Source organism: Mercenaria mercenaria, chromosome 18 (assembly GCF_021730395.1).
Source record: "Mercenaria mercenaria strain notata chromosome 18, MADL_Memer_1, whole genome shotgun sequence".
NCBI classification, from domain to species: Eukaryota; Metazoa; Mollusca; class Bivalvia; order Venerida; family Veneridae; genus Mercenaria; species Mercenaria mercenaria.
In genome coordinates, this window is record NC_069378.1 from 39323287 (window position 1) to 39350228 (window position 26942).

Genomic DNA, 26942 nt, shown 5'->3' on the forward strand with positions numbered 1-26942 from the left:
TGTACGGAAATGAAATTTGACCTTGAGCTAGTCAGTAAGTCTTGAAATTTGGAACACACAAAAATGACACATTGGTGGGCGCCAAGATCACTCTGTGATCTCTTGTTCTGGGCAAATTCTTCTAAATAAGAGATGCTTCGGTAACAGTGATCATAGTTTTCTTAAATGTAGACTTTTTATTGTTTTTTTCTTCAGATTGTACTAGAAAAAATCTTGTTAGAAATGATGAAAATGGCGGTCGCGAAAACGAGTGACAAATACGGAAAATGAAAGTAAACATTTAAAATTCTTGATAAAATAACTGTTTTAAATTTATTTGTTTCATCATACCACGTATAACTTCTGCTTATTTAAAGCATTTAATTTGTTTTGGCCCCAACAAAGCCTCAGCAATGATAATAAATTTGCTATAGACTGTGACGGCCGACCAGCTCATGTAATCGTATCAAGCATACAAAATAATTAACAAGTGGTACAAACACGATAATCTAAGGCTGCATTGTTTATCAATTAACTTTTACACATTGATCAATAAACCCCTTTGATAATGACAGGGAATTATTGTACTAAATACAAACCGCGAGATGATCACATGTCAGTCGGCGCGTGGCGTGATTGACATCTGTTAGTAGCTAATTAACATACGACGCTCCGCCTACTGCCATATTTCCGCTTGTACAGGAGAACAATGTTGAAATTCGCTGGAATTTTGATTGACAAGGGGCAGAACTTTGAACTCGAGATGCATCAAAGTAAATTTCCGCGAGTCAAGCCGACGCACGTGGCATATTTTATGCTGGTCAAATACGAGTTTTTCTCGATTTTCGCGGGTCAAAACCCGGGACCTCGGGTCAACCGAACGCCCTGTGCTGTTGAGTGATTTGAAAGGTGGCTATAATTTTCTTGTTTCTTAGTTAATTCTAGATTAAAAAAACATTGATGTGACCATTCATTTTCTTAGTTACATCATTTCCAATACAGTGGTTATTAAATTCTGAAATAAGTTGTTTTCAACAATTCAAGCCGATGCTGTAAATCTAACCTGCAGATTTTTGGTTATGTCTTGTATGGATGCAAGATGAAATTGTTTATTATTAACACCGAATCCCCACTGTCTTCGGTGAAAAGTATCTCAGTCAGATATAAAACTGAAAGTAAACTGTGTAAACTAGAAATACATATTCAAATCAATTTATTGATGAAAGTCAGTTTAATGTAGTTAGTACTTAAAATGTTGTTCTTTTGGCCGTTCTTTTACCATAGATACCAAAAAATTGTTTATGATTCCAATTGATCGCATGGTTAATCAACAGTTTCTTTATAAAACATTTTTTGCACTCACACAGTTGACAATTAAACGCAAAATGTCAAAGACATAACCGCGGCGCTAATTGGCTGAACACAATCGTCTCTGGTGTATCGGATAGTTTGATTCGCTTTCACTCTTCTCGCGAAAATCTCGCAAGTACCTGAAGTAGGCAGAGCTTAAATTATGCTATTGGCGTGTGTTTGTGTTCGACACCGTGCAAATTGTCAACAGTCCGGATAGCGGTAATTAGCGAGTGCAGACCAAAGAAAATCGGGCAACTTGCATTTCGCTTTGAGGTTAGATTTGAGCAAAATTTGAAGTTCCAAAGTGACTATTTTGCTCAAGTCACCCACTGTCGATGTGCAGAACGCATGTGTCAGCCATGTTGGCTCAAGGTCAAGGTCACAATTCAAGGGCAAAGGTTTGAGCCTTCCATTTTGTTTCCACTCTGTTTCTCCTAAACTCCTATAAGGATTTTCAAATTCATTGACGTCATCATACATGGACTATAAAATAGGGTCTTAACACGTGGTTTTGCAGTATCTCTGTGATTCCAGCAGGTATGCAAATTTTGATTCCATACCTCATGTTTTTATTTGATGTAAATGAGATGTGGAACCAAAATTTGCAGTCCTGTTTGGCGCCATATAACCTATACTGTGTTGGTGCGCCGTAGAACCCAAATAAATAAATAAATAAATGTACTATAAAATATACTTAACAACCTCAATGCTTCCATCCAATACCATCAGCCCTTTCACTATCCATAACAGTGGTGAGTGATATAGCTGTCTTTCAGACTGCCTTGTTTGAAAGGGGTTGCTTTGTGTCTATAAGGGGCAGTTGGAGCTTAAAATAGAAATATGTTTAAACAACTTCTCATGAACCAATCGTCAAAATTGGACTGTAGCATCATTGTAAGGTGTTCTTCGAAACCTTTTTATGGGGCCACTATAGCTAACCTTTAAACAACTTCTCATGAACTACTGGATGCAGATAACCATTTTAAAGAGACCTGCCAGAACACTCTCAGTCTGCGCCCGTTGTCTGTGGGTAGTGCCTTGAGCTTTTTATGTTCCTCTTCCAAAGTTGCACACTCAAGCCTGTGTAAGCTCCAAAATTCGGGTGAACAATCTAGAGCCATCATGGCCCTTATGCTGGTCCCCATGTCACATTGTTCGATTTGTAAGCTGGAGTAGTCTCCATGTGTCTTTATAGCTGTTTGAGCTTTGAAAGTGTGTGAGTGAATGACCTAGGACCGTCATAGCTCTCTTGTTTCTGATAGGGGTATCTTCATTATGTGGACCAGTACACAGTGCTAGCTAAGAAATGGTTGTTTAACAGCAGTAGATATTGATGGTGTATAGATAGATGCACAGAGACCAGGAGATTATCACTGAAAATCAATATTGTCACTCATAGAGAGAGTGTCTCCAGCAATTTCACCACATTTTATTGAACACAAATAGGAAAAGAATGTAACAGTGAATCTTTATGCTCCCTGAATTTCTGAAGTAGGAGGTTGCTGTCTTGGCTACCAAACCATCTGTCCCAGTACCCTTGTCTTGAATTTTCATTGGATCTGGGCAAAAAACTGTCCTTTCTTCTCTATGAAGTGGACTATACATAATATTGTTAGGAAACAGTGCCAGCTCAAGGAGTGAGGACAAAATATACATTTGGTAACATTGTGTTCTGTTTCTAATAATCTAGCAAGGCATCTCTTTTTAATTCCTGAATTTTGCAAGGAGATACACGGAATTTGACTATTTCCACTTTAGCTGGTGATAAATTGAGTAGTTTGATGCTCATATTGCAGACAGATTTGGCCTACAAGGTGTAAATATCTATCATTAAGTTTAGTGTAATAATACATGATAGACATCTGACTGAACAGCATCTCATAATTTTTAAATAATTTTTTATGATATTTTTTCTAAAACTATCTAGAAGTGCTTCATTCTTCTTAATATACTGCTTGTAGCCTTTAATCTCTATGTTTTCATATTAAAGGAACCTATTGATTTTTCTAGCAAGTCAAATTGCCATCTCCTATAGAGAGGAGACTGAAGTTATACATGGGTTGTCATAGAAACCAGTAAGAACCTATTTTGCAGGATTTTGATTGGAAGAGGAGAGTCCAGAAGAAGAGAGATTCTTAATTCACAAAGATAGAGAGAAATATTGGAGAACAGAACTAGTTTTATGAAACATGTATGAACATAATCATATGTAGGATTTAATTGGATTTCTGGAGATAATTATAGGTGAATACTGTCATTTAACAAGTCTTTATAGTTTTCTGGATTTAATTAGGTACTTTGCCAGTTTATTTCACTGTAGAATTTGTTGCTGTTCAATATTTTTGCTTTTATAATTAGGTAAAAATCAGCAGAAATTTAAAAGTATGAACAGTATGTGCAAAATCTTAATAAATTTAATTTTCTTAGTGGAAACTACAAAAACATGTTGCTGAGGTTTATAATATAGGCCATTTAGAGTGAAGAAGGCTTAGAAACGATATATATATTCATTCCCGAGAAAGATAGTGGGATTAGGTCCACTGTTATGTCCACTGTTATGTAATGTGGAAGATTATGAAAGACCATCTCAAATAGAAATTAAGATAGGAGGGTTGTAGCAGACAGATCTTAGTTTACAGCTAAAATAGGGGAGTCTTTAACTTTAAGACTGAAATAGGGGAGTTGTATCGGGTAGATATTACTGTATGACAGAAATAGGGGAGTTGTATCGTGTAGATATTACTGTATGACTGAAATAGGGGAGTTGTATCGTGTAGATATTACTGTATGACTGAAATAGGGGAGTTGTATCGTGTAGATATTACTGTATGACAGAAAAAGGGGAGTTGTATCGTGTAGATATTACTGTATGACTGAAATAGGGGAGTTGTATCGTGTAGATATTACTGTATGACAGAAAAAGGGGAGTTGTATCGTGTAGATATTACTGTATGACTGAAATAGGGGAGTTGTATCGGGTAGATATTACTGTATGACAGAAAAAGGGGAGTTGTATCGTGTAGATATTACTGTATGACTGAAATAGGGGAGTTGTATCGGGTAGATATTACTGTATGACTGAAATAGGGGAGTTGTATCGAACACCTAACAGCGTTTTTGGGCCATATCTAGTTGTATTGGGCAGGTACTTTTCTAAACTTAAAATAGCGAAGTTGTATTGGGCAGATACTCTTCTGCTACTAAAATAGGGAATTTGTATTGGGCAGGTACTTTCCTACTACTGAAATAGGGAAGTTGTATTGGGCAGCCAGGTACTTTTCTATGACTGAAATTGGGAAGTTGTATTGGACAGATACTTTTCAGCTACTAAAATAGGGAAGTTGTATTTGGCAGATACTTCTCGGCTTCTAAAATAGAGAAGTTGTATTTGGCAGATACTTTTCGGCTACTGAAATATGGAAGTTGTATTCATATATGTTGTATTGGGCAGGTACTTTTCTAAAATTAAAATAGGGAAGTGGTATTGGGCAGGTACTGTCCGGCTACTAAAATAGGGAAGTTGTTTAGGGCAGGTACTTTTTGGCTACTAAAATAGGGAAATTGTATTAGGCAGGAACTTTCCTAAAACTAAAATAGAGAAGTTGTATTGGGCAGATACTTTTCGGCTACTAAAATAAGGAAGTTGTATTTGGTAGATACTTCTCAGCTACTAAAATAGAGAAGTTGTATTTGGCAGATACTTTTCGGCTACTAAAAGAGGGAAGTTGTATTTGGCAGATACTTTTCGGCTACTGAAATATGGAAGTTGTTTTAGACAGGTAGTTTTCTACAACTGAAATAGGGAAGTTGTATTGGACAAGTAATTTTCTACAACTGAAATATTGAAGTTGTACTGGTCAGGTAATTTTCTATGACTAAAATTGGAATTAGGAAAGTGTTGTATCAGGCAGGTACTACAGAGAGAGGGGAGAGAGGTTTCTTTTGAGGTACCTGTCAGCCTTAAGTTACTAGTAGGTTGGGATTGAACAATGAAGATAGAGAAATTTAATTATGATTTAAAGCCCCTTTGTTCCTTATGTAGATTACAGGTAGGTTGAACCCTGAAGGAGCAAGGGCACTACCTTCTAATTGCTAGTTTTAGAGTGACTGTGAAAGGTTATTCTAATGTGAATGAATTAAAATTCCAATATGATGGAGTTCATTGGTTCACTTTGTGTATCTCATTAGGATGAGGGTATCACTACATGGAATACAAGATTGAAATGTGGAAAAAAAAAAATTACTTTGTGATCTCCAAGTAAGAACTTTGTTCACCTATAATGTTTAATGATGCTTTACAATTTGAGGAGTGGACCACATGTTGTTCTTTCTGGTTAATACAAGTGCATTAATATTTGTCTCTGTACCATGCCAACAAGTATAAGTGATATAGGGAAAAATAAACTAGTTTCTACAAATTATTATGAAATATTTGTTCTTTGAGAACAAGCTGAACTTGAAATACCAGGTATTACCAGCTCTCTAAATGTAATGTAGCACAATCATTTTGTTGGAGATATGCGTAGCTCCAAAATAAAGATTTGTGTCATATCTCTGCAGGTCTATACATAGAAATCATTGTCTTTCACAGAACTTCATGATTTGCAGTAAAAAGTATTACTTTTTCATTATGTCAACTCAGTACAAGTACTCGAGATGGGCTACTCTAATCACATTGAATGTATTTTCAGTTGGTCTATGTCTTAAGTATTATACTGTTAAACTCTGTATGTCTTAACCATTAGCCTGCTGCAGGCGAATTTAACAGCCTTTGCAAACAGCTTGGAACCAGATCAGACGCCGATTAAATCGGCGTCTGATCAGGTTCCAAGCTGTTTGCTACTCTGACAATATGTCTTCCAATTTTGGAGCAAATTGAATGAACTTTACAATTTTAGCAGACGACATTTCCAGCAGACGACAATTTATCTAGCATGCTAAAGGTTAATTAAAATCTCTGGGGTAAAAACTTGGTTACTAGATCAAATGATAGAAAATGTGCTAACACTCCAGTGACCCATGTCTTCTACCCAAGATATAGTTCCTCCTCCTCACCAACACCATATATAACATGGTACACATCTCTGGTAATTATTACGGTGGATGAGTCTGATGTTAATCTTGCTCATTTTTGACACTTACGTGTTTACAGTTTCGATTATTTTGGTTTTGCCTTTGCAGTCCATCTGCATTAAAGCTTGTCCGGCTTTCACAGGTCAAAGTGCTGGCCGGATTTTGACGAAACTACTCAGGAGTGATCAGTACCAACCCTAGTTGTGCATATCACCGGCATGTTCCACTTCACTGCACAAAATGGCTACCAGAGCTAAAAACAGAAAAATCTTGTCAGGCTTTCACAGGTCAAACTGCTGGCTGGATTTTGCTGAAACTTCACAGGAGTGATCAGTACCCAGCGTAATTGTGCATATCGCTGGCACCTTCTGCTTCACTGCACAAAATGGCCGCCAGAGCTAAAAGTAGAAACTTCTTGTCTGGCTTTCACAGGTCAAACTGCTAGCTGGATTTCAATGAAACTTCACAGGAGTGATCAGTACCAAGCCTAGTTGTGCAAACTGCTGGCTGGATTTCATTGTAAACTTCATAGGAGTGAACAGTACCAACCCTAGTTGTGCATATCGCTGGCACATTCCGCTTTGCTGCCCAAAATGGCCACCAGAGCTAAAAATAGAAAAATCTTGTCCGGCTTTCACAGGTCAAACTGCTAGCTGGATTTCGATGAAACTTCACAGGAGTGATCAGTACCAAGCCTAGTTGTGCATATCTCTGGCAGGTTCTGCTTCACTGCACAAAATGGCCACCAGAGCCTAAAAAAAATTAGAAAAACCTTGTCCGGCTTTCACAGGTCAAACTGCTGGACAGATTTTGACGAAACTTCACAGGAATGATCAGTACCAAGCATAGTTTTGCATATTGCTGACATGTTCCGTTTTGCTGCACAAAATGGCCACCAGAGCTAAAGGTATACATAGGGCAAGACATAAGTTTTTGTGACAAAAACACCTTCTAGTTGCTCTTTAGAAATGTGTCAACAAGCAATACGCCTTAACATTAGTACTCACAAGTCTTGTCAGGTGTTTGCTTTGCAGATGCGCAAGTGAAAGATGCAAAAACTCCGGTAGTTTGTTTGAAAAGGAGATAAGTACTTCCAGTGTAATAGATTTTTTTCTATTTGTTTTGTCCTGTACCTTCCTCATACTTACATTTTTTGTAATTCAGGTTATAAGTGGTATTAGAAAAACTGGACAAATATAGTCCTCTCACTAACTTTTTCAAATGGAGGCATTTGGCCTCCTTTAGGGCTTCTAGGGCTAAAACTAGATAAAGCTTTAATTGACTTCTTGATGGGTCTTCATCAAACTTGGTATGTAGCATCAGTATAAGGTCCTCACCCAAATGTGTTTGAACAATGAGAAGGCTTGGTCCCTTTAAGCAGATGCTGGTGCTGAAAATAGAAATACCTTCAGACTGCTTGACAAATATTCCTCGAACTTGTCATCATTTTTAGGTTTTTTGTCATATTTGTTCAAATTGGGGCACTTAAGGTCTTTAATGTTTTTTTGTGCCTCAATCATGATATGAACTTGCGCACCTCCTATTTTTCATCTGGGTCCGCCCCCTATTTCCAGAGTTATGGCCCCTGAAATAGTCAAAAATTCACATTTTCACCTTGTGACGTGCCTAACTCAAAAAGTATTACATATAAATTGATTAAACCTTGCTTGAATCTTAATCATGATATGAACTTGCGCACCTCCTATTTTTCATCTGCCTCCGCCCCCTACTTTCAGAGTTATGGCCCCTGAAATAGTAAAAAAATGCTCTTTTTCACCTTGTGACGCACCTAGCTCAAAAGGTATATGATATGAATGGATGAAAACTTGCCTGAGTCTTTATCATGATATAAACTTGCACACCTCTTATTTTTTGGCTGGCTCCACCCCCTATTTTTAAAGTTATGGCCCCTGAAATAGTCAAAAATGCACATTTTCACCTAATTATGTTCCTAGCTCAAAAAGTATTTGATGTAAATTCATGAAACATTGCTCGAGTCATTATCATGATGTGACCTTGCACACTTGGCATTCTTCTTGAGAATCTTAGCGCTTATTACAGAGTTATGGCCCTTGAAATAGCAAAAATAGTGAATATTTTGTTTGTGATGCTCATAGCTCAAATGTATATGGCCTAGAATAATGAATCCTTTTCATAAAATGTTTGTTGAGGCTATTGCCCATTAAGACTGCAAACATTTGAATTATTTCCCCTAATTTGTGACAAATGTACCTGTGGGGGCACACCCTGTGTCCTACAGACACATTCTAGTTTACAGTTGTTACCATTAATTTTGCAATTCAGTTTGTCACACATATGTTCAAGCCAAACAGTGAAGTCTTAGGGGCATGAAAGCCCTCTTCTTAACAGTCCTGTTCTATTGTTTTCTCATTTGTTAGCCCACCATCATCAGATGGTGGACTATTCAAATCACTCTGCGTCCGTGGTCCGTCGTCCTTCCCTCCGTCCGTCATTCCGTCCGTCCGTCCTTCCGTTAACAATTTCTCGTTATCGCATCTCCTCAGAAACTACCAGAGGGATTTTGACCAAACTTTGTCAGAATGATGTATTGGTACCCTAGTTGTGTCCCCCTGAAAATCCGACAGGTTCAACAAATGTTTAGTAAGTTATGGCCCTTTGTTTATTTCTATAATTTACATAGATTTTTCATAGGGAAAAACTTTAAAAATCTTCTTGCCCAAAACCACAGAGCCTAGGGCTTTGATATTTGTTATGAAGCATCATCTAATGGTCCTCTACCAAGATGATTCAAATAATTTCCCTGGGGTCTAATTTGGCCCCGCCCCAGGGGTCACATGGTTTATATAGACTTATATAGGGAAAAACTTTGAAAAACCTCTTGTCCAAAACCACAGGGCCTAGGGATTTGATATTTTGTATGTGACATCATCCAGTGCTCTTCTACTAAAATTGTTCAAATTATCCCCCTAGGGTCAAATATGGCCCTGCCCCAGGGGTCACATGGTTTACATAGACTTATATACGGAAAAACTTTGAAAATCTTCTTGTCCAAACCACAAAGCCTAGGGCTTTGATATTTGTAATGTAGCATCGTCTAGTGGTTCTCTACCACGTTTGTTAAAATTATCCCCCTAGGGTCAAATATGGCCCCGCCCTGGGGGTCACATGGTTCATATAGACTTATATAGGGAAAAGCTTTTAAAAACTTCTTGTCAATACATACAACATTCATATTTGGACCACATGTATGGTTTTGAGTGGCAAGATGAACTTTGACATGAGTTGACCTTGATTTTGACCTAGTGACCTACTTTCACATGTCTGTAGCTACAACCTTCAAATTTGGACCACATGCACAGTTTTGTGCACTGAAATAAACTTTGACCTTGACATTGACCTATTTTCACATTTTTGAAGGTACAGGCTTCAAATTTGGACCACATGCATAATTTCGTGTTTCAAAAGGAAATTTGACCTTGATTTTGACCCAGTGACCTACTTTCACATTTCTCAAGCTACAGCCTTCAAATTTGGGCCACATGCATGGTTATTGTTCTGAAACAAACTTTGACCTTTACATTGACCTAGTGACCTCAAATTTAGACCACATGCATAGTTCTGTATTCCGAAATAAAATTTGACCTTGATTTTGACCTAGTGACCTACTTTTACATTTCTCAAGCTACAGCTTTCAAATTTGGACCACATGCATAGTTTTGTGTACCGAAACAAACTTTGACCTTTACATTGACCTAGTGACCTACTTTCACATTTTTGAACCAGATTAAATAACTAATGTCCATGTCCATTCTGAATTTGGCAGTATAGCACAGAGAATGCAATAAATTTGAGAGTATTAGAATATTCTTGCTTAAGAATTGACTAGACTTGCATTTGAATGACCCATTTCAAATATTTTTCAGGTTGAAAGGGGGACAAAGCAGGATGACATAAGCAGTAGATGGGTAGAAGGGGTCGGGGCTAGTGTGCACCATGGGCAAGCGGAAGTTGGGCGAAGTAGAGAATGGTTACTCGTCATCATCATCGCAGGAGGAAAATGACGATGTGGACAGCTGTGCTAGTTCAGCTTCAACCAACAGTAGTACTGACGTGCCAACAGGTATTACCTTATAACTTTATTGCTTATGCAGACACATGATATCAACAGGTTTCACCTCTAAATGCCTCGTTTCAGCTGACATACAGTGCCAACAGGAAAATACCTCTAACTTCAATGGTTTAGCATTGTTTTAGCAGGCATACAGTGCCAAAAGGTATCACCTCTAACTTCCTTGGTTTAGCAGACATATGGTACCAAAAGATATCACCTCTTAATGCCTTGTTTCAGCAGACATACAGTGCCAAAAGGTATTACCTTTGACTTCCTTTATTTTTAGCAAACATATGGTGGCAGTGGGTATTACCTATAATCACTTTATTTTAGCACACATGCAGTGTCAGTAGGCCTTACTCTAAATGTTCTTGTTTTAGTAGACATTTGGTGCCACAGGTACAGTGTCAATAGGTATTACCGTATTTTCCCGTATTAAGGCACCCCCTCTAATTAACGCCCCCCACCCGTTTTGGAGGGAAAAAAAGTCAACAAGAACAAAAAAAAAATCACCTACCTCATTTTTATAAGTCAACATAGTAAGTAATTTACAGTATGTATCCAATGTATTAAGAAATAAACACACTTTTAAACAGTCCATGTACCGTAAATCCAAAACGTTTATACTAAGTACGGTACGTATCCAATCATCAAATAGAAAATTAAATGGTAAATCCATTTTTGATCTGTTTTTGCACCACCCGTGCACAAGCTTCCTGTCGACTTTAAACAAATTTGCGGCGAAGTGTTAACCTTTTCTTCGGCAGTTTTAATAACTTTAAATTTAAAAGCTGGCACATAAGCAGCGTGTCAAACCACTGGCATTGTGTATTGCTACCCACATGTACTAAGGAAAATATTATCGGAGTACACAGCTGTTTGGGTATGATGACGTAATGTGTAATGTCGCGAGCGTGTCACGGAATACATGAGGTACCGTATTTAAATGCATAATTTTAAGACACACTGCATAAAATTGGATGCCAAATAATTACGTTTTGGGGGAATTAAACAACACAGAAACACTTTACAGTTGGTTTGAACGATGTTTTTAAGTTTTGTAAAAATTTTCATTTTTTATTTTTTTACCTCTTTGGAAAATGTAACGCCCCCGGGGGCGTATATTCGGGAAAATGCGGTACCTTTAACTTCCTTGGTTAAGCAGACATACAGTGCCAACAGGTATATCTTTAACATTCTTATTTTAGCAGACATATGGTGCCACAGATACTGGGCAAACAGGTATATCTCTAACATTCTTATTTTAGCAGACATACAGTGTCACAGATACAATGCAAACAGGTATATCTCTAACGTTCTTATTTTAGCAGATGTATGGTGCAACAGATACAATGCCAACAGGTTTTATTTCTAACGTTCTTGTTTCAGCAGACATATGGTGCTTCAGATACAAGGCCAAAAAGTATTTTCTCTGAATTCTAATGTTCTTGTTTTAGCAGACATGCTGTGCAACAAATACATTGCCAACAGGTATATCTTTTAACGTTCTTATTTTAGCAGACATACAGTGCCACAGGTACAGTGCCAATAGGTATATCTTTAATGTTTTTGTTTTAGCAGACATGCGGTGCCACAGATGCGGTGCCAATAGGTATATCTTTTATGTTCTTGTTTTAGCAGACATGCGGTGCCACAGATGTAATGCCAATAGGTATATCTTTTATGTTTTTGTTTTAGCAGACATGCGGTGCCACAGATACAGTGCCTATAGGTATATCTTTAATGTTCTTGTTTTAGCAGACATGCGGTGCCACAGATACAGTGCCAAAAGGTATATCTTTAATGTTCTTGTTTTAGCAGACATGCGGTGCCACAGATACAGTGCCAAAAGGTATATCTTTAATGTTCTTGTTTTAGCAGACATACGGTGCCACAGATACAGTGCCTATAGGTATATCTTTAATGTTCTTGTTTTAGCAGACATACGGTGCCACAGATACAGTGCCAAAAGGTATATCTTTAATGTTCTTGTTTTAGCAGACATACGGTGCCACAGATACAGTGCCGACAGGTATATCTTTAATGTTCTTATTTTAGCAGACATGCAGTGCAACAGATACAGTGTCGACAGGTATATCTTTAATGTTCTTATTTTAGCAGACATGCGGTGCTACAGATGCTGTGCCAACTGGTGTTACCTCTAACTTGTTCTTTTAACAGACACAATGCCAAAATGTATTAACTGTAACTTTGTTAGTTTTGCAGAAATAGGGTGCAAAACAGGCATTACCTCTTACTTTCTTTATTTTTGCAGACATAGGGTGCAAAACGGGCATTACCTCTTACTTTCTTTATTTTTGCAGACATAGGTGCAAACAGGCATTACCTCTAACTTTCTTAGTTTTGCAGACGTAGGGTGCAAACAGGCATTACCTCTTACTTTCTTAGTTTTGCAGACATAGGGTGCAAACAGGCATTACCTCTTACTTTCTTAGTTTTGCAGACGTAGGGTGCAAACAGGCATTACCTCTAACTTTCTTAGTTTTGCAGACATAGGGTGCAAACAGGCATTACCTCTAACTTTCTTGTTAATTTCCTGGCCCATGTCCAGCCTGTGCCAATACAGATGTTTTCGTATCTATGAAGTAACACACACCTTGCTTTTGGGATAAAAACCCAACAGTGATACTTCAAGACAATGGCTGTGCCCCGTAGCAGATAATTTCATTACCTCTTACTTTCTTTATTTTTGCAGACATAGGGTGCAAACAGGCATTACCTCTAACTTTCTTTATTTTTGCAGACATAGGGTGCAAACAGGCATTACCTCTAACTTTCTTTATTTTTGCAGACAGAGGGTGCAAAACAGGCATTACCTCTTACTTTCTTTATTTTTGCAGACATAGGGTGCAAACAGGCATTACCTCTAACTTTCTTAGTTTTGCAGACGTAGGGTGCAAACAGGCATTACCTCTTACTTTCTTAGTTTTGCAGACATAGGGTGCAAACAGGCATTACCTCTTACTTTCTTAGTTTTGCAGACGTAGGGTGCAAACAGGCATTACCTCTAACTTTCTTAGTTTTGCAGACATAGGGTGCAAACAGGCATTACCTCTAACTTTCTTGTTAATTTCCTGGCCCATGTCCAGCCTGTGCCAATACAGATGTTTTCGTATCTATGAAGTAACACACACCTTGCTTTTGGGGTAAAAACCCAACAGTGATACTTCAAGACAATGGCTGTGCCCCGTAGCAGATAATTTCATATTAAACACTAAAACAGTTAAGGCACTGAGAAGGTGATGTTAAAGATAATGACTGTTATCATTTAAATCCATGTAACACTTACTGAGGACTTTCCTCTAAATTGTTTTGCTATTAGTTCTAAAGGAGAATGGATGTTAACCTCGTTAAAGTGCTACAAGTAAATTTTCCTTACTGATTTCATTTCATTTTGAACATTGTATTGATCTTTGCCATTGTTGTTTTAGGAGTAATGCAGTTGGTTTCATTTATCTAACACATCTTAAAGGAAAGTCTGAGAATTTCGTCTTTCTTTTGACAAATTGACAACTTTGGATTGTATGATAAAGAATGATATCTTTTAGAATCAATGAAGTTAAAAAAAAAACTGATCACAGTTGCATCCAACATTCCTGTGTATAAACTTAAATTGTCTTTGTCCCAGTGTAAGCTTTTGTAGCCAATGACAAATAGCTTTCATACAGCGATTGTCACAGGTGAACATTGTAAGCAAGTTTTCACGTTGTAAGCAAGTTTTTGGGATTATGAAAATATACTGGTAGCCCAGTTTCAAAATTTTTGGCAATAGTCATCACTTGTGAATTTTTATAGCAGTTTAGGTTATTATGTCTCCCACCACACAGTGGTGTGGGAGACATATTGATTTACTCCTGTCTGTGTGTGTGTCTGTCTGTCTGTCTGTCACAAAGCTTGTCCGCACTCTAAGTCGAACATTTCTCATCCGATCTTCACCAAACTTGAACAAAATGTGTTTGACCATAAGACCTTGGCCCAGTTCGATAACTAGCCAAATCGGCCAAGACACTTCTGAATTATGGCCCTTGAACATAATTACCAACAACTACTGGCGCAGTATTGTAGCCCGGTTACACCACTCCACTACCGCCGAACAGCATTGTAGACTGGCGCAGCATTGTAGACAAATTACCACTACCGACACAGCATTGTAGACAGGTTACTCCAACAAGTGAATACCAATAGGCCACAAACAGTATACAAAGACAGACTTACTATTCAGATGATTAGGCAGTTGGGGAGACATGCGCTTTTCTCAAAAGCACCTCTAGTTTCAATTTTATTTCTTTTTAGTTCACTTGACATAATTATATTCGTCATCCTTTCGTCGTCAAATGTCAGCAGTTCTTTTAGACAAGGTCTCCTAAACCACTGAGCCAATTTAGTCATTCCTTATTGGTCCCATTTCAGATTCTTTAAAACTTGGACATTTAGAAACACTGAATAACTGTAAAAATTTCTTGTCAGAAACTGCTGGATTGATTGTAAAATGTTTCTTGGATGAGCCTTTATTTATTTCGATTCATGGGAAAACATGGACATTTAGAAGCACTGAATAACTGTAAAAATTTCTTGTCAGAAACTGCTGGATTGATTGTAAAATGTTTCTTGGATGAGCCTTTATTTATTTTGATTCATGGGAAAACATGGCCTCACAAAGGTGAAATTTTCCAATGAATTTCATTGTAAACCATTGTCTGACTTGGAAATTATTTCACGGAAACATTCCTGGGATAACTGTTTACCATGATTTCAAATTTGACAGCAGCAAAAAAGCTAAATCCTTAAATCACCATCTCTGTATAAACAGCTGGTATTATTTTGAAATAATTGCACAGAATTATTGAAGCCATTGTGAAATGAAAAGAACATAACTGCCAGAGGGTATGTATAGTTTTCCCTGATCAGCTCTAGAAATTGTCCTCTGAACCTGCTGGCCAGTTTTCAAAGAATTTTTAGAAGAAACATCTCTTGGATAACTCACATCCAACGTTGTTTGAGCTTTGAATCCCAGGTTAGCAGTCCAGAGCCAGTGTCATCACTATACGGCTGACTTGTGTCTGAAACTACTTATTACTAAAATGCACGACACATTGAACTTAACAAAATTATTGATTGATTTATTATTATAGATAAACTTTATTTTTTATCGTAAGGAATTTCTGTGATTTCTTTTTCAGGATCTAAATCGAAAAGAAAGAAAACCAAATCAGTGAAGTTTAAAGGAGTAAATGTATTCTACTTTCCAAGAACGCAGGGATTCACATGTGTGCCAAGTGAAGGAGGCTCAACACTTGGTGAGTAAAACTTTCTCTGTTTTCATTATTATCCTCATTAAAGAACTACATGTAAATACATGCAATATTTTTGTATAACCGAGTTTGACATTTTTAGAGTTAACATTACGAAAAAGTATTATCTGAACATAAAATGATTGTGTAAATTTTCAGGTATGGGGGAGAAGCATGTGCACAGGGATGACTTCACATTAGCTGAATTTGCTCGAGAACAGCGCAGAATCCACCGAGAGATGCTGGAAAAACAGCGCCAAGAGGGTAAACTGATGGAAGGACTTGAAGCTCGTCTTGCCGAAATGGATGAAGAAGAAGAAGGTTGCCATAGTGATGATGATAGTGACTGGGAATTTGAAGATCTCGATGATTACTATTTTTTACAACCGGTGTCTATTCGGCAGAGACGAATAATGTTGAGAAACAATGGGGTAAAGAAAATTGATAATACAGAAAAAGATACGTGTAAACACATTCGACAGTCTCGTGAACAATGTGGATGCGATTGTAAACTGTATTGTGACCCAAAAACATGTGCATGTAGTTTAGCTGGAATTAAGTGTCAAGTGGACAGGTTGTCTTTTCCATGTGGTTGTACTAAAGATGGCTGTGCCAATCCAACAGGTCGTGTAGAATTTAATCCAATTCGTGTACGGACTCATTTTATTCACACAGTAATGAGATTGGAATTTGAATCAAAATGCGAGAAGAGTTGTAAATCTAGTGATTCTGAAAGTGAAGACAAGGATGCTGTAAACTTATCTCAGTTTAATAGCAATGAAAGAGGATCGTGCCGCGACTGTCAGAATTCAGAGTTCAGTAATGCACTTATGCAGGAAATGGAGTATGCAGCTTTAAATCGGGAACAGAGTCACATGACCAATTATAACATGACAAATTCATTTACACATGTAACTAACGGTCAGAATGGGAACATGAATGGCATATTTAAACCAAATCAGTCATCAGTATCATACGTTAATCTCAATAACTCGACATTAAACAATATGTATAATTCTGCAACAGAATTTTATAATGCAGAAAATACAACAAGTATGTATGATTTCCAGACTCATAAAGAGGATACTTCCTCCTACTCTGAAATGAGTGAAAGTTCCAATGAAGATGGAGCAATGTATCGAAAGTCATTTGGAAATTTATCACGATTTCAGCAAAATATAAACTGCACTGTTAGTTCTTCATCATTTCCTGTAAGTTCAAATTCAAATGAAAAGTTTTCCGACATAGCTGAGGCATCTGAACCTGCATTTAAACTGCAACCCATATCATCTATACTGAACTCTGTAAATGATACTTTTTCAACACACAGTTCTACTTTGTGGAATTCGGATGGCAAATTATCTGAAAATTCATTGTCGTCTAGTTTGCCAGCAGTTTCCACAGCTTCTCTACCAGACTGTTGCTATACAACCATGAACAATACAACATCAGATAAAATTGCAGAAACTTGCCCCGGAATTTCCTCACATATGAACAAAGAAGTAAACAATTGTGACATCGGGGGACTAGTTAATTCGGCAAGTGAGTCGGACAATCTGTCTGTTAGTAGTTTTTATGACTCAGACTCATCAAACCACGCGATCACTCCTGCATGTTACGATGTTGATACTAACGAAAATGAGAAGAAATTGAGAGAAACTATAGAAGTTACCGCACATAAAGTGTGCGAAGATACAGCTGGACCAAATTTTGGAGAAATTATAAAGGAATCTATATTTGAAATAGTATCTGCTTAGTTTACAAAAGAAAAAATGCTGAGTTTTGCAATGATATAAGTATTTGTTAAACACAGTTGTGGGCTAATAGATTTTTAGTGGTTTATTGGTACTAAAATTAGAAAAATATGTTATCTAAAAAGTTATTGGCAAATGTCTAAGAAAGAATTTTAAATAAATGTTTAATTATTAACACAGAACTTGAAACTCGCATCCCAAGTTAGGAAATTAATATTTAAATTGTGTACTGCATAAAAAATATAAGTTGTGCAATACAAAATGTCTATTGATATAAAATATAAAACTTTCAGTTGGATAAGTATAATTTAAGTGAATTTTAGCCAGTTTCATTATGGTTGTAATGCTGTTGGCCCATACTTGATAAGGTATACTTTTTTTATTTGTTTAAGATTTTTGCAAAACCTGCTAGGCAATACCTCAAAATTCTGGTTGTGTAAAATCTTTAAAAGAATCTAGTAAAGAACCTTGGTTATTAAGATTGTTCAGGCCAAAAGTTTGACCACAGGTCAGGATACTGTAATTGTCAAAATTAAGCTTTCTTAGTTATTATTTTATATAGTATCCTGTACTTCCTTTTGTTGCAGAATATTTAAATCTTACTGGCACAAGAATGGTTTGAATTAAAATGGCAGCCCAGACTTTTCCGTGTACTATAGTATACATTGTATTTTGACAATGGCTGTCTTGTTTCCTTAACTTACTTTTTAGAAAAGGTAACACATTATATCATGTTTAATACCTATACAGATGATAAGTTTTTTATAAGGGAATTCATTTGATTGTTGGTTTCACTTTGATAGACATTTCACCATCATTTTATACAACAGTCCTTATTTCATTTTACCCAAAACTTACAAGATTTGTAAAGTATACACTTTTTACTATTGTTTATTTCAACAGTGCTGGTTCACAGTTTATTTATGGTATCTGTTAGATAAAAGATCAGTATTGTTTTATAGGCATTCATGAACAAATGTATGATGATAATTCTGGAGATGATACAGCCTGTAGATGACAGGGCATACTTGTCAATCTGTTACATGAATAGCATGATTTTCTGGCATTTTATGTAATTTTGCAAGTTTTAATTACAGTTTTCCCTTACTGTCTAAGGACAGGACACAGTTTATGTAATAGAAATTTCTTTACATTGGGGGTAATATGACATCTTAATTAAAATTGATATGATGTTAATGAAACAATTATAAAATTACATGTACCAAATAACTGGTTTGCAGTATTGTCTTTTCTTACATCAGTATGTGGCAGTTTATGATGACAGAACAAAAATGTATGGAGTTAATACTAAATAGTGTCTGTATTGAATAGAAATAATCTCTCCCTTGTTGAATCTCTGTACTATAATGATCTGATCTTGTCTTTGTACTTGCTCCCTCTTAAGGCATGCTTTATTTATTTATTGATACAAATACTATTAAGGGGAGATAAATTCACCTTGCATTTCAAGAATAGTGTGCAGGATTTACTGTGTCTAGGGCTCAAAACTATATTTTATTGTCCATGTATCAGAATTTCACGGTGCAAGGCAAATATTGCTAGAATTTTTAAAAGTACATGTATCATTAAATCTGTTCAAAATGTTCTGACAGTAAGCAATGTTCTAACAAATATGTTTTACAAATGTTATACTTCAGTCTGGCCTGAAAGTTATTTCCAAGGTTAGTTTTTGAGAGCCTTTGAAAATCAATTTTAGACAACCTATGTAAAAAATGGAAGAGCGGATACAATACCCTGTTCCAAGATTTAGGAAGTAGAGTGTTAGAAATGATTGATTGTAGGGAAACAACTGAAGGAAACTTCTGAAGCAAGATCTTAGATGTAAATGTTGTTAAGTATATTTATATCTTTTTCTTAGTATAGTAAATCAATGAATTGTTCATGTACATGTTTTACTTTGTGACAAATCACTTTCACAAAATGAACAAATTTTTTAATGAGAAATTTGTACAAAATTTTACATATTGTTATTATTTACAAATGTTTCGTAAATGTAAATAAGTGTTGTCCAATCAATGAGCATATCTTTTTGAGTGTTCTGCATGGTTATGTGAAAACCATATTTAAACTGTTGTTATTTATTTGATAGTTGATAAGTACTTTAGTAAGACATTTTGTGAGAAAGGTAATGATACATGTTCTATTTTAGGTCATTTTTTTGAAGTGAATTTGTATGGATACTGTTTCAACATTTGTGTATTAATTGTACCAATGTTTTGAGCTGATTCTTGTCTCTCAATGCTACACACATTGTTGTGTAATTCACTAACAAATATATTATGCTGATTCAAAACTGAAAAATGACCTACACACACAAAACTATCAGATGAATTCTATGGTACATTTTACGGCCAGTCCACATGCGATTTATTTTGATTATTCAGATCTTCACAAATGATCTTCTCATTTTGGCTACAAAATTAACTTGTTTTTAAACTCTGTTCTATTTTCCTGTATATAATATTCACAGTATTTGAATAAAAAAATTGGAAACAGGCATTTCCTTTAATGATAATGTATAAAATGGTTTTTGCATGCCAATACTTTCCCTTTTACATAATTATGTAGTATGTGTATGAAAATTGTGTGATATGTTTACCACAGAATGCCACAAAATATCTGCCACATGTTTCACTGTTATCTCACTTTCAGTTTTGCTTATAAGTGAGGCTACGCAACTTGTATAATTTGTAGGTCTTACAACCTGTACTACTAACTTGCAATATAAAACTTTTCATCCCATAATATTGCTTGGTCTAGTTTAAGTGGTTAGGACTCTGTGTCTAGTGGTTGGCAGAAGTTAGGACTCTGTGTCTAGTGGTTGGCAGAAGTTAGGACTCTGTGACTAGTGGTTGGCAGAAGTTAGGACTCTGTGTCTAGTGGTTGGCAGAAGAGCTTCAATACTGTATTACTTGCTTTCTAAATAACATTTTGATAACAGAAAGTGAAAACCACTTGTCCTCTCATTCCCAGCATCTGCAGTCTGCTGTGAAATCAGTTTACTTTTGTGGGATTGAAATTTTGTGGTTTTGGCAAAAACAACTTTTTGTTGATTTCAAATTTTGCTAGTAAAATCAATAAGAAATATGTTTCCTTGCAGGGATTTAATTTAGTGAATTAACAGAACCACAAAATTCTCAAGTTAGTCCCCCGCATATATTGATGATTTCAGAGTGAAACATAACATGTTACACTGAGTACTGAGGGAAGTGGAAATTCTGCAAACTTCTGTCTCGTTTTTATACTTGTTGGTTTGCTAATACTGTTAATGGAAAAAATGAAAACAGTTACGCATTTTTTTTTTTACTTTACTGTTTCCTGTTAATAAAACAAATCATGTCCAATTCATTGTTTAGCTGGTCAAAGTAATTACCAGGAATTTCATGTCATTGTACTTGTTATTTTATAATAGTTGATAATATTTACACATTTTTGCTGCAATGAGTTGGAATGGTACTATTTTAAAAGTGTTCATTTTCATCTAAATGTGAAAAAATTAAGTTTTTTCTTTAGTCAATGAATGTTACCATACACAAGTAGTGTCAGTATTTTTTATCATTTTATGTCAGTTAAATATACTGTTTAAGTTTGGTAATGTTTGCAACAAACAGACTTTGCCATAATTAAAAGTAGCATAATTAAAACCATAACTACTCTACAAACACCATAGACATTTCATAACTGAAAATAGCCAAGATATTCCAAATATGTGCCATATCTGATGAGGAACGGCTTAATAATGTTTATTGTATTATGCCCTTGTTAGTTATTTTATGTACAAAACTGCAATACATGACTTAGTTTAAGATGTTAGATACAGCATATGTTGTTGATGGCTTACCTTCTGTGTGTTGAATTGTTAGCTGCCGAATGACTTTGTAGACATACCATAACCATTCTGCTGTTACTTTCTTATAGAAACTTTCTTTGCTGCTTGAGGAAAAACACTGGACTAAATATAATGCTTTTAGCATTTATTAATAATTTTTAGCTCACGTGACCTTTGTTAAGAGTGAGCTATTGGTATTGTTGGATGGTCTGTCTTCCTGTGACATAGATATCTTATCTTATGTAATTATTTTGTCACTAGCATCTTGGCGTGGATCATTCTAAAATTGTTCAAACAGTCCATGTTGACCTCTTAAGCCAAAACTAAAAATAGAAAACCTTTAAAGGACTTCTCATGGACCGCCTGATGGATCTTCATCAGACGTACTCTTTAGCATCATTTTGAGTTCCTTTTCTCAAATTTGTCCAAAAGAGGGTGCTTCGTTCCTTTTCGAAGCCATTACAGCTAGAAAAAGAAAAAAACATTCGAACAGGTACTTGAAGGATCTTCTTCAAACTTGACCTGTAGCGTCATAGTTTTTGTTCCACTTGGCTCCGTTTAGGGGCCACCAGAGTTGAAAATACAAACAGTTCAAAACAACTTTATATCAAGAACAATTTTATCAAGAAGTTCCCTCTCATGGTAATACATTTTTGGCCGTCACAACAGAATATAGAAAAAAAATAGCTATTTTGAATGAACTGCTTAAAAGATGTTCACCAGACATGGTGAGAAGCAAGGTTAGATGCATAAGGTCGTGTTAAGGTGAGTGACTTAGGCCCTCTTGGGCTTTCTTTCATTAATTGCATTTGCTGTAACTTTAACTTTAATGGAAACCAAATAATGTTTGGTGTAATTGATGTATGTCGTATAAAGACTGGATGCAAGTGTATTCCTGAGTAACGAGATGATGTTTTACAGTAAAATAAGTTTGACACCAATAACTTACTTTTTCTCTGAGCCAAAACAATCTATATACTATTGAAGTCAAGAAAGATTTACATGCCCTTTACAGTTGAGTGAAACTTTTGTTATTTTTTTAAACCAAATGCATTTATTTGCTCGTTTTTGGGCTCAATTAGTTATTGTTACTGTATTGTTTGTTTATTGTATAATGTTCTCTCTGTTTTAAGTTGTTTTATGGTAATATCAGTGTGGGGATAATGAGGGTTTTACATGGTGCTGCAACTTATTTAGCACAGTTCTGTTGTATGTTTGTCTGTAGAGTATACATGACATTATTTCCTTACTTAAATCAGCTCTTCTTTATTGGAATGGTTAACATTGAAATGAATTTTAAATGGGAGACTTACAGTTTTTTTATGAGTCCTGATGAAAAACTTACTGCAGGAGCAGTTTTCACTTTTTTGCAATGCTTTGAAAGTGCTTACAGCTTTACCACTGCAAGTTTTAGAAACAGCCAAATACAGGATATGGTGAAATATGCATTTATTTTGCTTTGATTTTTTTGTGAGCATTTGGCTAGATCATTGTGGGCAATTCTGGTTTTATAGTACTGATAGCGGTAATAAATGATAGAAATTTGGGAAAAATTGGTAACATGTTTTAGTTAATAATATTTAGCTGACCAGAGCACAAAGTGCTCAAGGTGAGCTATAGTGATACACCTATGTCTGTTCTTTTGTGGTGTCAATAATTTTACTGTCACACTCAAGAGGATTCTATTTTTGTCCTATCTTTAATGAAACTTGGTAAGGATGTTGGCCTTTATGAAGTCCTGCAATGAGTTAGAAACCAGGTCATATGGAGTAAAAAAGCTAGGTCAAGTAAATCAGGTTTGAAAGATATCTTAGATCAAAAGCTAGGTCAAGTAAAACAGGTTTGAAAGCAGGATATCTTAGACCAACAACTAGGTCAAGTAAGTCAGGTTTGAAAGCAGGATATCCTAGACCAACAACTAGGTCAAGTAAATCAGGTTTGAAAGCAGGATATCTTAGATCAACAACTAGGTCAAGTAAGTCAGGTTTGAAAGCAGGATATCCTAGACCAACAGCTAGGTCAAGTAAATCAGGTTTGAAAGCAGGATATCTTAGACCAACGACTAGGTCAAGTAAATCAGGTTTGAAAGCAGGATATCTTAGACCAACGACTAGGTCAAGTAAATCAGGTTTGAAAGCAGGATATCTTAGACCAACGACTAGGTCAAGTAAATCAGGTTTGAAAGCAGGATATCTTAGACCAACAACTAGGTCAAGTAAGTCAGGTTTGAAAGCAGGATATCTTAGACCAACAACTAGGTCAAGTAAATCAGGTTTGAAAGCAGGATATCTTAGACCAACAACTAGGTCACTTTAGGCCACAATTTCTACCTGATTTTCGTGTCATATGGTCAGAATGTTTTTTCTGTTTAAATGTTGGTTAAATTTTTGACTAGGTTATGGTTGGTCTTAAACTAGGTTAGTAGGTTAAATCTTAGAATTACCTTGTTAACTTTCCAGAAACCACATTCATGGAACTGTCCAGTTGTTTGTCTTGATGAAAACTAGTTTTAAGTTCTAGTTATAAACAAGCTCAGTAGGTCAAATTTATTGAAAAATCTTTTAACGTACCTGATCTTCACAAAATTTTGTCAGAATGTTTGTCTTAAAACATCTAGGTTAAGTTTGCAAAACTCTCAACTAGGGGAAAAGAAAATAGGTCACTAGGTCAGATTATTGAAAACCTTGATAAACATTCTACTTTATGTCGGAATGTTTGTTTTAATGAAATTTAGGTAAAATTATATACTAGGTTAAAAGGTGTAAGAACAAGGTTAGGTGATCAATACAAGGCGTTCATGGCCCTCTTATCTTACGAGACAGTTAATTCAGAGATATCAGTTACAATAATAGTATGAGTGAGTATACAAGTATGTTGTGCTGATCCACACCCACAAGCACATCTAAGATACAAGCATCACATTCATATTAAATCATACCGAATTTTTCATTGATAACAAATTAGAAATGGTCAGGTTTATATTTCAGTAAATATTTTGAAAAGAATTCACCAGTTCTTAGAAATAACCTTTTGCAAATATAGAGCAAAAATACCTAGATATAATGTTTTAGCTGAGGCAGTAAGTTAAATAATAACATTTTGATTATTTGTCAGAATTATGAATTTGTGTCCCAAAGAGAATTTTGTTAGTATTTTTATTGGACACATACAAGCTGTTTTATTTGTCAATAATTTACCAAATCTTTTTCAAAGAAGTGTTGCAGATTGTTTTTGGAGATACAGTTTTGTACTTTACATCAGTGATGTGTCTACTAAAATTGTCCATACATTTTGGACTGTTCTGTACTGTTGAATGTGAAACTTTTGTATCATTATATACATTTTGTAAAGCAAGTTTACACAAGGGACTGCAATGCATAAAAGATATGTTTATTTAATCTGAGCTGTTACATTTTAAGTCAGTAGTATTGTTTTGTCATAAACATAAGGGCATTTTCTTTCAAAATGGGACCAAGTCTTACAGATGTTTTCTGAGCAAAGTTATTTAAATTTTCCTACTTTCTTGTCTAAAGCTTACAGAAACCTGCCTTGCTTTTCACGTTAGATAAATTTCCATTGGTGTTTTATATACATAACCTGGTCAAAAGATTCTCAAGAGTTTGCACTCCGAGGATCATTGGATATCTGTTGGCTGTCGCTTGTCTGTTGGAACATTCCCTGGGGACTCACTACCAAGTTCCTTTAAGCAATTTTAATTTGTTAAAAAAAATCATTGTTGCTGCTAGAGGGCAGGCTCTATATGGCTATGTGTAAAGCTTTTAAAATCTTTTCTGGACAGATTTAAAAATTATTTCACTCAAATGACCCTTCACTCTGCCAGAGTTGTTTTGTTAAAAATACATGGCTTTATAATCTTGTCAGAAAATGCTGACTTTCTTTCAAAATGATTTCACACAAATGTTCCTTGGATGAATCTCTGTCAAACTCCTTTGGAGTATTTGGCTTTGTTAGAAACCATTGCTAACTGGGGATGGGGCAGGTTTTCTCTAAATATGTACATGTATAGTGCAGTCTTTGAGTCTTCTTCTCCAGAACTGCTGACTAGATTTCAGTGTGACTTTATTTACTGATGCAGAAATATTTTTTTACAGGGACCCTTAACCAAGAGTGTTCGGACAGATTTTATTAATAAAAGAAACATGGCCGCCAGAGAGGGTGGTAACTTTTCCGTATGTGTATGTTATAGAAGCCGTAAAAAGTTGCTGTTATGATTTTGAAATAATTTTACAGAAATTCTCTAGGTGACCCTACACCAGTTATTCAGGTTTGTCAAAAACGTGGCCACCAGAGGCTGTAGTCACTTATTCCAAGTTGCAACCTAAAGATCTTGGCAGAAATTGCAAGCTCAGTTTCAAAATAATTTCACAGAATCTGATGTTTTCATTTTATGGCCTTCCAAGCTTTGAAACTCTGGTGAGCAATCCAGGGCCACAATTGCTCTATTGTTTTAACAAAGAAGTGAGAATGGTGTATAAAAGGGATTTACTTTTATGAATTGCAGTCAGTTATGTTTACGCTGGTTTATCGTAAAATGATTTTGTTGATTGTTTTCTAAGCCAAAGCATGATTATTCTCTATTGTCTGTATTGTGATTTGTTTTACCAAATATCAAACTAGATTTAGAGCAACTATTGTAGGTCCAAGGCTTTTGAATCTCATCTGGCAGATTGGTATAAATAGCATTGGGATTACATGCAAGATCATTCAGAAATTCAGAAATGAAATCGCAGAACAAATAAAATATTTGAAAGATTTTTTCCAAAGAATTTCAGCCTAAATCCATTTGTTCTACCAATTCCGGTTATTGTTACAGGGAACAGATCAAAGTAAATTCTATTCCTGCCTGTATTTAAACTTTTTTACCAGTTTATTTTCCATTTTGGACCATCAGTAGAACAAAAACAGTTTCAAAATATTTCTTTATCAAGCAGTTTGCTGATGATTAAAAAACAGAAGCCATGGATCTTCAGTGAGTTGATATTTTTAGAGATAGATAGATATATCATATATATTGTACACAAAGTCTTGGTGCAATAAAAAAAATCTTCAACAGGTTGTGTTTATTCCTTTGTCAATAGCTATCTCCTTAAGACATGGCACATTTGGTGAGTTTTTGTGATCGCTCAATGTCCGGCGTCTGTCTGTCAACATTTAGCTTGTGTATGTGATAGAGGCTGTATTTTTCAACTGATCTTCATGAAATTTTGTGAGAATGATTACCTTGATGAAATCTAGGCCAAGTTCGAAAATGGGTCATCTGGGGTCAAAAACTAGGTCACTAGGTCAAATCAAAGAAAAACCTTGTGTATGCAATAGAGGCTGTATTTTTCAACTGATCTTCATGGAATTTTGTCAGAATGATTACCTTGATGAAATCTAGGCCAAGTTCGAAAATGGGTCATCTAGGGTCAAAAACTAGGTTAAATCAAAAACCTTGTGTATGCCATAGAGGCTGCATTTTTCAATTAATCTTGATGAAATTTGGTCAGAATGATTGCCTTGATAAA

At 35.7% G+C, this 26942-nt stretch overlaps 1 protein-coding gene across 3 annotated transcripts in view; it reads left to right on the forward strand.

Annotated features, from left to right (window-relative positions):
* The window catches only part of LOC128550707 (uncharacterized), a 45118-nt gene extending 18631 nt beyond the window's left edge, over positions 1-26487 (forward strand). For 2 of the 3 annotated variants that reach the window (XM_053530281.1, XM_053530283.1), the window contains exons 2-4: positions 10311-10507; positions 15700-15816; positions 15970-26487. In XM_053530281.1, the coding sequence (XP_053386256.1) occupies positions 10381-10507; positions 15700-15816; positions 15970-17567 (1842 nt within the window). In that variant the 5' untranslated portion in view covers positions 10311-10380 and the 3' untranslated portion in view covers positions 17568-26487. Of the gene's footprint in view, positions 1-3426; positions 3577-10310; positions 10508-15699; positions 15817-15969 lie in introns of all 3 variants that reach the window. The other variant, XM_053530282.1, reaches the window with a different exon arrangement.
* Positions 26488-26942: the final 455 nt, after the last annotated feature.